Source organism: Rhipicephalus microplus, chromosome X (assembly GCF_043290135.1).
Source record: "Rhipicephalus microplus isolate Deutch F79 chromosome X, USDA_Rmic, whole genome shotgun sequence".
Classification (NCBI taxonomy): Eukaryota; Metazoa; Arthropoda; class Arachnida; order Ixodida; family Ixodidae; genus Rhipicephalus; species Rhipicephalus microplus.
The window spans coordinates 431,707,815-431,721,535 of record NC_134710.1 but is presented as its reverse complement, the minus strand read 5'-3'; the positions used below and the strand labels follow the sequence as shown (position 1 = coordinate 431,721,535).

Genomic DNA, 13,721 nt, shown 5'->3' with positions numbered 1-13,721 from the left:
GCGGTGCTTCGTTGCGTGTGGTTTGGGATGACTGTCGGCCGATAAAATGCGTTGACTATAGTTTACTGTTAGTATCTACCGTATTTACTCGCATAATCCTCGCACTTTTTTTGCCAGAAAACTGATGCAAAGTTGGGGGGTGCGAGAATTACGCGGGGAAAACTTTCCACGAAAATGCAGAGAGCGAAAAAGAAAACGAAGTGGCCGCAAATTAAGATTCTCACACCAGCAACTTACAGCAAGCTTTAAGAAGTACTAAGTAGAACTTACCTCAACAATAAAAGCAGAGGTTCAACACAAGGCAAGATTTACTTGAGACACAAAAAGTGGAAGCAAATAGTCGAGAATTAGAATACCATACGCGAAACTTGTGGGCGTTGCGGGCGTAGCGGTAGCAGTCGGCACTCAACAGGAGGCCTCACAAGGTAAGCGTAGGACGTCAGTATAGGGCTGATGGCTATTTAACAGAATCGTCCGCAGTTTCCTTCTGAAGAAATAAAGTTTACCATCAATCCTAGTTTTAGGCACACGGCAGGCCCAACGCGTCTTGGTGGCTTTCAGCTGCCGTCACCAGTAGCGAACACAAAACTCGTAGGCTCCGAAGGGCCTACCGGTGGCCCTGTTGCCGTTGTTTAGCGCATGATCTATCACTTGCAACTTGAAGCAGCCGTGTGGCTTCATTATCGCCCCATAACGTGCCAAGATTACCGACACAACATACAAAACATGCCGCAACGTGCACTGGCCACTTCAGCTTGGCTTGGATTGGATTGAATCTTCGCGCAATAGTACGCTTGATGCTTAAGAGATGGTGCCTGCTATCATCATCAGTGGCTGGAATGAGCAGACGACATTATTGCGGCAGTTTTCGGGGGTGCGATAATTACTCGAGGAAAAAAAAAAATCGTATTTTTCATGGGCGATGTAGGGGGTGCGAGAATTATGCGAGTAAATACGGTACGTTCTTCACTACTGAATTGGTACATGACACCTATGTAACGTCAACTTTACCCGCGAAGAAAACGCATTCTGCTTTTCGTAGGGATGCTCGCCCTAGGTGACTCTCTTCACGCTTTCGCACTAAATCACGCCTTTGCTGTGTTGTTTGTACGTGGTTAGCTTGTGTTACATTTGCTACCTACTGCTGTAGCTTGACTGAACTACTTATTTACATTTTCGTTATCTGCATACTATAAAAAAGAAAGAAAGAAAGATCATAAAAAGGCCATAATATCTGTGCGATTCGTTCAATACTGCCGTTCGCACCTTATACGCATACTTTTATTTTCTCACATTCCGTTCACCATGTAATGCGACACAGTCGATAAGTTTAGTCAGGAAAACTTAACGGGTGACGGCGCGTTGCGTTACTCTGCCTTTACCACGTGTTCGCACATGTTCTTGCACCAGTAAAAATATTATACAAGAGTTCAGCAAAAAGCCTTCATCGATAAATTACGTGCATGATGGTGCCACAACAAAGGCCTGGTTAATATAACAAGCATGTTTTTTTTTTTTTTTTTTTTCAGACAAAGAAGACCACTGCCTACTATCGGTGACTAATAATGCCACACAAACGCAGAAGACAATGTAAAAATGATAAAGCTTTCAGTGAAATTATACGACATTATATATAAGGCAAGTCGTCTGAATGAACTTTCAACCTCTGGGTTTTTTAAAGCGTTCTTAAATGTAAGCAGACAGTTGAGCAAGGTAACTCTGTTTTAAGTACAGTGTAAGTACCGAAGTCTCACAATTTATGTGATAGTAAAATTTCTATGTAGTGCTACGCTGGCCAGATAACCACAACTAAGGCTCCTCGCATGATCGATAAACTACAGTGCCGTAGTTGTGCACTTCACAACAGTGTGCAAGTGCATGGCCGAGACCCTTCTTCTTTTTTCTTTTTTTTTTTACGACAGAGTCGCCATAACACGCTACAATCACACAGCATTTAATAGTCCTCATGTTTCCAAGTATGCCAAGAGCCTTTTGCGATGTGCTTGAAACAGAAAGTGGCACCAACTCTGCAATTATTCTCGTGAATGGAGGGTACAACGACAATAAACAGCACTCTGGAAAAATTTCCCTTGATGATCTTATTACAATGCATTAGCAGCTGATTAAGACCAAATGCTTTCGCACGTCGTTTCAGGCATACGTAGAAACAGTCACACTCGTGCTCACATGACCGGACAAACCACGCTTTGAGAACGTGCATGACGTACGCGCACATAGAAACAAGACGTGGCTAGCAGACGATGCAAGGAGCAATTCACACTTCATTGTTTCGGCCAGTTGCCGCCAGGCGGCGATTCTGCTCGATCTCGCGGCCAATAGGACAGCACTGCACACCGAACCATGCACCCCTAGAATACCCAATTTATGCTGCGGGGATGACCAGTGCCCGACATTACTCAGACACCCCTCCTTCTCCACAGTGAAGAATTCTTCTATTCGCCACAGTCACAAGAAAAAAATGTCACAGGCAAAGTTTCATTAAAATAATCTCTCTCACACTTTTTCTTCGTTTATTCCTGTTCTCCATTCAAGTTATTACTATGGTCCTTTTTTGGATAGGAAGCCGAACATAGCATACTGTTTCCTTTTTGTAAGTGTGTCTCTGGTGACCAGACATACTTTTCCCAAATGAATCCTGATACCATAGTGCTGTATTTACACAGTGCGACTTGATCTCCTTGTACAGTTTTGCATTTTCTATTTTAGTTTTGAGCAGCTGTGCCTTCCCAGATATATACACATACACCATAATATCTCACCATGGTCGAGCCGTGAGGACTCGTGGTCAAGAATGCTGGGGTCACAATCATCTTCCGTGTTGCTAGCAAAGCTCTCATCACGGCGCGAATCTCCATTGGCCGATGACCGGCCAGAATGTACACTCAGGCGCTCCATTACTTGTGCCGGGTTATAGCCTAGCCGAGCATAGTAGGCATCCACTTGCTGCTTGTAGCTGCAGATCATAAATGACACAGAACAAGACTGTTTTAATTATGAAAGATAACAGCTCTTCTAGCAAGGCTTCTAGAATGCAATCTCTAAAACCCAGCCCAAACAATAAAGAGTACTGCAACAACACACTCACCTGTTGACAATAAAACCTACTTATTAATGCAATAATTGGGGTGGTGGTAATACATTAACAAGAATACATCCAAGTCTCTATTCATTCCAAGTTATAAAAGTAGCATAAAAAGTTTGCAGAATAATTACTATGTAAAAATGCAAATATAATACTAGTATTTCCCTGAGATTTTATAAGTTTGAATGCTCATGTGAGTTGGCAGCACCTAGTGATATTGCCGCGAGTGTGACACAGGTCAGGAACCCTGTATGATGTTTCACGAGCACAGCAAGTACAGTGGAACCCCGATTATACGACTTTCAGGGGACCACGCAAAACCGTCATATGACCCGGGCGTCGTATAATTGAAAAACTAATATAGCAATGACACTCAGCTTACTCCAAAAATGGGTATAGACCGCCTGAATAAGCCCACGGCACGACCTTGTGCCTCTGCTAGAAAGGTAGATTAAATTATTCTGGCCAGCGACAACTAATGGCAGCATTAGTTGAAAGTCTCTATTCTAAAATTTAATAAGAATTGAATCCAATGTGCATCTTTCCACAAATAAATGGAGTCCAAAAATTGACTGCGTGTGAAAACGAAACCAAAACCACGTTGCCGAATAGCCGTCCATCAAAAGAGTCATACAGAGTGTCGCATAATGGCGACCGACCACGAGTGTGCGTAGAATGCCATCGTGTGCGACTGAGCTATGCACGCTGTAATTTGTGGCCTTGTGAAGTGCAACTAGTATGTCCCGCTGTTAGTATGAACGTCGACGTCAAGTGAAAGTAATCTTGCACAGTGAGAACAGCTGCGTTGCACCCTTAAGCGTCCGCAAGCCTGTGACTGCGAGTGCCACAAAGGCAGGAGGTCAGTTGTATGTTGACCAGACAATGTTTCCTTGGACCGAAAACTTGAAAATATCAGCTTTTCGGCTGGCTGAAGCTACTTTGTGTGGATAGAGCTTGACTAGGTAACGACCTTCGATATGTACGCAAGCAATTTCAGCGTGTGTAGAAGCGCATGAACATCCAGGAGAATAAATTTTTCATTCTAAGAAGATATCTGTCTAGCTCTCTACTTTTCTAATCGTAACCTTAAGGAAACGCAAGTTTATATTTTGCACTCTTGAATATTTGGCCCACGTTTGATTCCAGTAAAGGCGTTCTTTTTTCTTCTGGATGAAATCTGAATGGGTCAGCATAAAACTGCATCGTATAACCAAGGTTTTCAGCACATTATTTCTATGGAGATTTTGCCGGAACCTAACCGATTTGTCGTAAAATGCGGGTCGTCGCGAAACCGGAGACGTATAATCGAAGTTCCACTGTATTGGCGACATCACGGACAAGTTCGCGGGGCGCACACAATATCACTGCCGGTGCACAACTACAGCTTTTGTTCCTGACTCCCTTCACTCTGTTGTTGACCTGCTTACATCAGTGGATGCGTCACATGTCTTTTAGAAAAATGCACCTGGTGCTTTACACTCCTGCTGCAGCACCCACATACAGTAGACTCCTTTTAAACGAAACCTGAAGGGACCACGAAAATGCGTTTTCTTTTCGTTTAGGGAGAGATAAACAGGGTAACAATATTCAAGTAGAAAACCAAACATATTAGTGGCTGTTGTTCCATTTAAGCAGTAATTTAATTTAAGAGAGTTTCGTTTAATCGGAGTCTACAGTAGTTTCATTCACATGCAGGGCTCAGATTCAAAGAGTGCGCTCTCAACATCACGAAAAAAGCCAGCGTGATCTTATGGCTTCATAGCAGTAGGTCATTATACTACGTTTCACACATCAGGTGCAACTCTGCAGAGGTTAACAAGACTTTTGCAGTTGATGCGTTTGTATTAAAAAACAGTTCAATGTTTTTAAACCCCAAAATAATTTTTTAGTTATTTTGGCTCAGCATGCAATGAGCACATTTTGTAACTTACAAGTAAACAAACCCCATTATACTGTTGTTACTACATGGCTGCATTGATTAGTGTGTTCTTGTTTTTGTTCTTTGGTATTTTGTTTTGCAGATTGTCGCGACTCGTCAAGTGTGTGATTGTAAATGCTCACAAAATCGTTTACAATGACAAAAGCTGACGAACGAGACGAGCAGAGTGATACATTTTGGTAACCAAACTTCTTGCACATAAAACTGCTAATAACGAGCTTCCATATAACGAATTCCTTGATATAACAAAATTTTTTTTATTCCCCACCGTTACTTCATAGAAGCACATGTATTTGCAACCTCTAGATAACAAATTAACCGCAGGAGACATCCTTGATATAACGAGTTTTCGCCATAGACAATCTAGGAGTGTTGCCCTCGATTTTGTCATTTTGGCACAACCATGCATCTTGTATGGTAGCCTCATTGCCAACGAAGCGGTAGCGGCGGCCGCGAGGCGCCAGGCAGGCAGGCGGGCGGCGGGCCTGCGCCCCACGAGCCAGCGTTGCCGCTGTTCTTGCCACTGCAGGCGCAAGCCCGAATGTGCCCTCCGCCTTCCTCAAAATAAAAACAAACAAAAAGAAAACTGCTTTTGCATTGGCAGCGCCAGGCTTTTAGTTAGCGTCACATATGTGGGGCCGCGCTGCATACGAATGGCATTTTAACTAAAATAGTTTTTCGCGGTATCCGTGTCGTTCATTCTTCGTTTTTGACACCATGTGCGCTTGCATGGTTTCACTGTGTGTGCATGGTATGGCCCCCCGACGATGTCCAGCTTTGCTTTTATTTCTAATCTTTTCCTTTTCTAAATGCAAACAAACGTGGGATCAACATTGACGGGCTGACAGATTGGGCCCTGATGGAAACTTTTCAAAACCATGGTGACAATGATGGATCATTGGAGGTTGACCCGTCACGCGCTTCCGTCCTGCGCCGCAAGTTCACGGGACCATAGCCTTGCCGATTACCTCTGGCAACAACACAATGGTGCATTAAATGCAATGCAATGAACAGCATAGCAAAAAACTGTAATGTTATCACGAAGTAAGGCTGGCAGCCAACTATTTTGGATCCCATCTTGCGGAACTTCTACAAAACATTGGTGTAAGCAAATATGGTCGCTCCAGAGAGGAGTGCTCTTTTCACAGTCTCTTCGTATTGAATGCACACTGATGCTTGCCCAGATAGCACATGCGCCAGCGATCGCGACCTTGAAATAAAAGTTCATTGTTGCTACTCCCTGCGTTTTTTCATGCTCGTTCAAGACGGGTGGTTTCTTTTCTATTTGAGCATTCAACGGCAGTGCTAAGACGCAGGGGGATGTTATCGTATGCACCTTCCAGGTGATAAAGAAGGCTCAGCTCATTTGCTCTCTGCTTCAACAGCACTCGCAGGCTTTTATCAGCCTGTAAACCTTACAATGCGCTATGGCATATTAGTTATCAATTTGGACTTGGGACGGAACATGGCGAAAACCCATCGAGAGTTCTATATAATCACTATCGCAATAATAATGCATTTTTTACCGCCAAATAAGTATCTCGGGCTAGCTCTGCCTTCAGTTCCCCTTTTGTTTAATTTGTGCATTTATTTTTCGAATTTTCTTACCAAACCTGTATATAACGAAAACCTCTTCATGACGAATTTTTTCCGGGTATCTGTCATCTAGGTTTAACTGTACACGGCTGGATCGGTTAGCTTGTTCTTGTTTTCATTCCTTGGTATTTTGTTTTGCAGGTTGTCATGACGAGTCATGTGTGTAGTCGTAAATGCTCACGCAAGCATTCACAACTACATGCTGACATAAACGTTTTTAACGACAAAAGCTGACCACGAGACTAGCAGAGTGATATGTTTTGCTAACCAAACGTCTTGCATAGCTTCCACAGCATTGCACCTGATGTTTGAAACAAAGCACAGTTTTTTATGACTTTAGGTGGGCATTTTGAAGTGATATTTAAAAAACGTTGGTGATAATTATTTTCGTGGTAATTCTATGGTACAGTGGTTCTCAGCCATGGATGTGTCGGGGACACCTAGTGGACTGGTGGAAGGAATGGGGGACCCCTTGCAGCAGAGGGGAGGGAGGGGGGGTACGTAGGTAAATTAACACAACTGGAGCGTGAAACAGGTGCCTTTTATTGCCGCCAAAAACATCAAACAAACATGGCGCATCACTTCATTTTGGACAGTTCATCAATACGAGGCACAGCCGCGCTTAAACAAAGTTTCATACGTAAAAAAATAACAATGTCAAAAAGCAGGTGAGGATTTCGCGGATCGTAAAAATGGCTCCACGGACCCCAGGGGGTTCGCAGACCCCCCTTTGACAACCACTGGTATAGCACATTAATGCATTTACAACTCAATTTTGGGGTTACCACACACAAAGCCAAACATAAAAGTCAGATCGAGAAATTTTGATTGATTGATTGATATGTGGGGTTTAACGTCCCAAAACCACTATATGATTATGAGAGACGCCGTAGTGGAGGGCTCCGGAAATTTAGACCACCTGGGGTTCTTTAACGTGCACCCAAATCTGAGCACACGGGCCTACAACATTTCCGCCTCCATCGGAAATGCAGCCGCCGCAGCCGGGAATCGAACCCGCGACCTGCGGGTCAGCAGCAGAGTACCTTAGCCACTAGACCACCGCGGCGAGGCCAGATCGAGAAATTTAAAAGCAGGGATTCTTAGATGCCTAAACACCCCCTTATGAGGTGTTTTCAATGCAATGGAATAATTGTGAAGCTTGGTGGTCTACAAGAGACCCTAGGACAGTATCGGCGAATTTTCACAAAGTATTATAAAGCTTGTACGACTAAGTTCCCCTACATAAAGATACTCTAAGCATGGGCGAATATTGGAGTGCTTCCAATGTAAATGAATGCTCTGAATGCAAATGCTTATCTTAACAATCAAAGCAAAAAAGAAAATTGGGGCAAACACTAACACTTTCAAGCCACTCATTCCCTAAAAGCATTCCTTCATGCCAGCAGCACACAAAGGGCTTGCAAAGAAGTCTTAACTCACGCTGGATTGGTTCTGTACAACTCATCATAATAGCCATAGCCATAGCCCGAGCGTGGTGCGTAGCCATAGTGATAGTAATTGTAGTAGTCTCTTCGGTAAGCATTGTAGTCATAGCCACCTGAGGAAAGAGAGAAAAAAAATAACAAGGATAATTAACTAAGAGATAACTACTTGCTCAAAGAAACGACAGAGTACTGCTCTCGAGGCAGGATCAAATTCATGTCAAGCCTTATTAACATATTACACTTTGAGTAGCATATTACATTCTTCAACTTTCCAGAACAATTTTTATTCTAACCGAATCTGGTTATACAATAGAGTTATGATAATCGAAAATTGCATAATACCAGCTGACTCTAGTGTTATACAATATAATTATGATAATGAAAAATTTCATAATACCAGCTGACTCTAGTGTTTCATTTCGATATGTGCATTTATATAGGCAAAGCTATTTTTCAAATTAAAGCACACACACAATAAAGGCACAATACCAATGAATTCACACAAACTGCAACTTGGCAATATGTAACACCGAGAGCATTACCTGGTTCTCTCTAAAATATATGCTGTGAGCGTTGATCCATAACATCCCCCCATATACTCTCAAAAATATGTGTATAAAGCTAAACCTTCTTAAAGGGACCCACAACCAATATCCCTGGTACCCGTTTTCTTGAGTTCAACTTGAGGCTTACCTGTCAGAGCTTGTAACACGGAATGGTAACGCGCAAAACACCGCAGAACATTTATAATCAGAATTTTTCAATTTGCGGCGATTATGCAGTCTTAAAAAGCCATGCTGCAAATAGTGGATGTGATTGCGATAGCGATTATACGCCAGTGAAACGCCAGCAGTGAGGAAAAGTGAAGCTCTAAGTACGAACACGTAATGTTGTATTTGTCAAGCCTGCAGTCCCGCGACCGCTGCTTTCTAGCGTGCTAAATTACATTACAAGAGTTACAGCACTTTCTCGGGGCTTCTTAAGCAAGTACTTTTGGCCGTGCATGAGTAGTTTTTTCGACTTTAGCCAAGTCGAGCCAAGACAAGTCTTTGAAAACGAAACGATACGTTTACACGCGATTGACAATTCACGCATAATAGTTCACGTTCGGCCGCAGTTGGTCGGCTTCGATGTCATCGCTTGACAACTTGAGCGAGTTAAAGGAACAAATTTTGGCTCGCACGCTTTGACAGACATGTTTTGACAGACGATAGCAGCAGCGTCGAATCCGACGGACCGCTACCATGGCCACCACCAGCTGCTGCATGAAGCAGTTCTCCACAGAGCAGTAGGCTAACGGTCCTTTACGCGCCGCAGCGATTGTATTCAAAAGCTCGTCGTGTGCTTCTTAAAAGTGCCCGACGCAACGGGAATCGAGCTACTGTGGCAACGCCGTGTGGCCGCGCATATGCACAACTGCACCCGTTTTCCTGCAGAGGCCACGAAAGCAGCACCACTTTTCATGGTACACTTCTTTTACTTTGTAAGCCACATAGAAACAAACGAAAATGAACAATAACATACATATTCGAAGTGTAAGCCCTTATTCCGGTGCAATTTAAATATTCACAGTAAAGTTATAGGACTTCATAACTGTGTTTCATAGCTCTGGTGCTAGAGGCGTGACATGCCGGTTAAAAATATAAATCCTACTCAGAATGCAAAAAGTATGCTGTCACCTGTCACCATATATCATGCTCTTTTATTTTCCACTGGAATCTAATCACCCATTCAGGCCAGTTGTGGGTCCCTGTAAATCAATCTCTCATAATTTTAGTTATCAGATAATTTGAACTTGTACATTGGTCCTGGCAAAGTGGCCCGCACTTGAATGTGGAAAAGCTCCTTTCAATTCAAACCTGAAACATGCACCACGGTTATTTCAAATGTAATTGCTCATTCACAAACTACTTTTCTTGCAAACCCAAGCCAAACGACAAAGTTTGATGCATCAGCTGCGATCACAAATTAGCAAACTCATGCTCGTCCGCGTCCAATGAAAGGCATTGTACTTGAAGTACGCTGGAGAAAATCATGAAAATGTACTTCCCCTGCCACTGCGTGACATCATTTCGCACTTACAGGGGTAAGTTCTCCAACGAACGCGAGTTTTCGAAGTAGGTGTTGCAGTCAAGAACTCTGTCATCTGTGCAAGTGGACCAATTGCTGGAGAAACCGGCATTAAGAGGTTTGCATAGATCGCGGATTTCTCCAGACTGACCTTTATTATTTTCTTTAAATTCCCAGAAAGAATGGATAAATCATGACGCGCTGACGTTGCGAGAAGCATGAGACATGGTGCTCGCACGTCACTGCTATATTGCAGTTTATCAGAAGATCGTTTTTTTTTTTTTACTGCGATAGAAATTATATGAACACTCTCGGCTGGATTTTGTTCCGGGCATTGACGTCGCTGTCACTCATTGTATCTGTATACATATCTATCTATATATATATATATGAAAACGCAAGAAACAAAGATAATCCAGAAAAAGACTCCGGCGTGCGGAATCGAACGTGGGACCTCTGAATTGTGAGTGCGAGGCGTTTGCCACTGAGCTACATAGGAGTACTTCCTTCAACGTTCAAACCGCAAGCTATGTATATCTACCACTTATCACTGCTGATGACAGTCATCTCGGGGTGGGGGGGGGGGGGGGAACTATCGTGTTTTCAGCTTTACCAGCAAGATGGCACAATGAACGTGCGTCACCACGTCGTTACGGCGCGTGCTCTCATCTCCCACGTGTACTTTGCCCCGTGGAGAGGGGGCAGGGTGGACCTCAACGTGTGCGCTTATCTCGCAGTGGGGACGATCATACATCTTGGCCCGCCTTGGGCTATCACCAGAACGCTTCAGTTGCAGTTACCGGGCGCTGAAAGGTCACTACAATCATTGAACAGTCTTCGTTTGCAAAAAGGGCGCACTTTTCAGACACAGAGAATTAACAATCAAGACGCTGATTCGCGTTCATCTGTACCCGCAAGTACGTTTCGTGCGTAATTTGTGCGAGAGAAACGTGGGTCACATTTTGATCTGCTTGCCATTCTGTGCGTGACCTTCCAATTTCTTGCTATCACATTCATTGCTACACCTTCGTGGCAAAACTGTGACATTTATATATAATTTTATTTTTCATCCTGGAAGTAATGAGGCAGAAGTGCTTCAGCTACTACTCGCTAGTATTGCTAAAATACGTTGCCGAGTGGCTCTTCAGGGCCGTTGTTTGCATAGAGTTTTGGAGAAATTGTGATCCGGAATCGGCCCACTCCAGCCAAAAGTTTCAAATTAACCACACTTGTGCTGACCGCCACTTCAAATTATCCGCTCAAACTTGCATTGCAGAATATGGGACCGTGGAACTACTACTTTAAATTAGGTGGGATTTCGAAAAAACTAAGTTCAAATTAATGAGGTTTTACAATAGTCAACTCCACTGTACTGTGTACTGTAGGGCTTATCATAGGGAGCGCACTAGTTCGAACTCTGGTGAATTCGAACAGACTTTCTATCCCCTTTGGAGTCCGAATTACTGAGGTGCAACTTAAAAGAAGAAAAAAAAAGTTTGCATGTAAGTTGCTTAGCTATTGGAGTGTGATGTTTCACATCTTTTTTTAAGGGGAGACACGGGTATGGGAGGCCGAAAATTTTCCGAAAAACCAATTTTTTTGAAGTATTTTTTTTTCATAATCATTAAGGTCTAAGGAAGCTGTTCCTAAAATATTATAGCCCTGTAATGCGTATTTGTCGAGTTATTGGGTCGCAAAGTCAGTTTGATGACCATTTTCGCTTCCGAAACCACCTCAAACGGTCGTATTCAACGCCGCAGCGCGCGAGAACAGCACCAAGTAGCATGGCCATTTTGGTCTCATTTTAAAGACGCATTTTTCTATTATCTGTTCCTAGCAGACGAACGTTTTTCGTCTAGCAACAACGCAGCTATCGCACATAAAGAAAAACTGAATACTCGCACATCATTGGTGCGTTTTTGTCACGTGGGGCAGTTCCCGGTTTCCTATTGGACGCGAAGGAGTTCGTCTGCCGGACAGCGGCGTGCAAGCCGCCATTTTGCGTAGAGGCTTAAGAATGGCTGTGCATTCGGTGCAATGGCAGGCGGTCATCGGAAGTTCCGGAGTGCTCATGCGTTCGGAAAAAGGCAAAAACGGCGTCCTAGAGCCTGCACCTTATCACCAGCGAGACCTTCTGCCGCCGAGAGCCGAGAACTCGGAAGAAGCAGGCTGTGCCAGCGCTATCACCAACGCGGCACCCGCGATCGCGGACGCGATAGCCACGTCCCAAGATCGCACGAGAGCTGTGCGCGTCGACAGTCCCCTGGTTTCCGACGCTGAAAAAGTGGCCATCGAGTGTCGTGCGAGCGATGTTCTGCAAGATCTTTCATCGAAGTCTGCCACAAAACGCAAGCGGTCTTTTTTTTGAGACTCGGATGGAGCCGCAACGCCTGGTACGCCGTTCACCGTCGTTAGCTTAGAGTTGGTCAACGAACTTCTTCAGTGTATGAAGTGCAGTGTGTGTGGCGGGCCTGGCAGAATCTCTAAGGAAGACCGCGAATATGGCATAACCGCGAAACTTGTTCTCACATGTGACGAGTGCGGTAAACTGAGGGCCGTATGGAGCTCGCCGAGAGCAGGGGGGGGGGACGCAGCGCACGGCCCCTTCGAAATTAACGTGCTCACGGTTCGCGCGGCAATGAGCACAGGAAACGGGCAAACTGCGCTCAACGATATTTTTTCCGCCCTAAATATTTCACGGAGAGGGCTGCACACCAAGACATACCAGGATTATGTGGAATTGAAAATGAACCCTGCCGCGCAGAAGGCTGCCGCGCGCGTTATTGATAACTGCGCGAGCACCGTGAAAACGGTGTATTCTGAACTCAACTATGGAAATCCTGAAAATATCGCCGTTTCCTTTGATGGGACTTGGCTGACCAGGGGCCACTCATCCCATATTTGTGTAGGGACCGTGATTGAACTATTCACGGGTTATGTGCTCGACTTCCTCGTCCTATCGAACTTTTGTTTGGGCTGCCAGCTAGGGCCGAAGGAGGACAACCCAAGGTATGCCGAGTGGCTAGATGGTCACACTTGCCAAAAGAATACCTCCAGTAAGCTAGGACAAATGGAGGTGGAAGCAGCACAAATTTTATTTGCCCGCTCATTGGAGAGACATGGGCTCCGCTACACAACCATGTTGTGTGATGGAGACAGCCGGGCCTTCAACAGTCTGCAGGAGGCACAGGTATATGGCTTCGTGCCAATAGAAAAAGAGGACTGAGTCAACCATGTGCATAAGCGCATGGGCACAGCACTTCGAAACCTCCTGCGAAAACAAAGAGCCGAAGAAAAGCCAAGCTTTGGCGGCAAGGGCAAACTGACAGGCGAGCTGGTCACAAAGCTCACGTCATATTATGGATGGGCTTTACAAAGCAACCAAGAAAGCATTGAGGCCATGAATAATGCTGTCTGGGCAACCTTTTATCATGTAGCATCTACTAATGCAAGCCCTCAGCACTCTCACTGCCCAACTGGTCAAGAGTCACGGTGCAAGTACAAGGCTGTTGCCAAGCAAGAGACTCCTCCGAATCATCGCTACAACCGGCCGGAGTATGTGGTTGAT

The 13,721-nt window shown here is 44.5% G+C and overlaps 1 protein-coding gene across 5 annotated transcripts in view; it reads right to left on the bottom strand.

The window, feature by feature from the left end:
• LOC119160912 (uncharacterized) overlaps nt 1–13,721 on the bottom strand; it is a 256,608-nt gene that overhangs the window by 150,053 nt on the left and 92,834 nt on the right. For all 5 annotated transcript variants that reach the window (XM_037413180.2, XM_037413184.2, XM_037413182.2 and 2 more), the window contains 2 exons: nt 8,079–8,196; nt 2,781–2,974 (listed from right to left, as the gene is read on the bottom strand). In XM_037413180.2, coding sequence (XP_037269077.2) covers nt 2,781–2,974; nt 8,079–8,196 — 312 coding nt within the window. The remainder of the gene's footprint in view (nt 1–2,780; nt 2,975–8,078; nt 8,197–13,721) is intronic.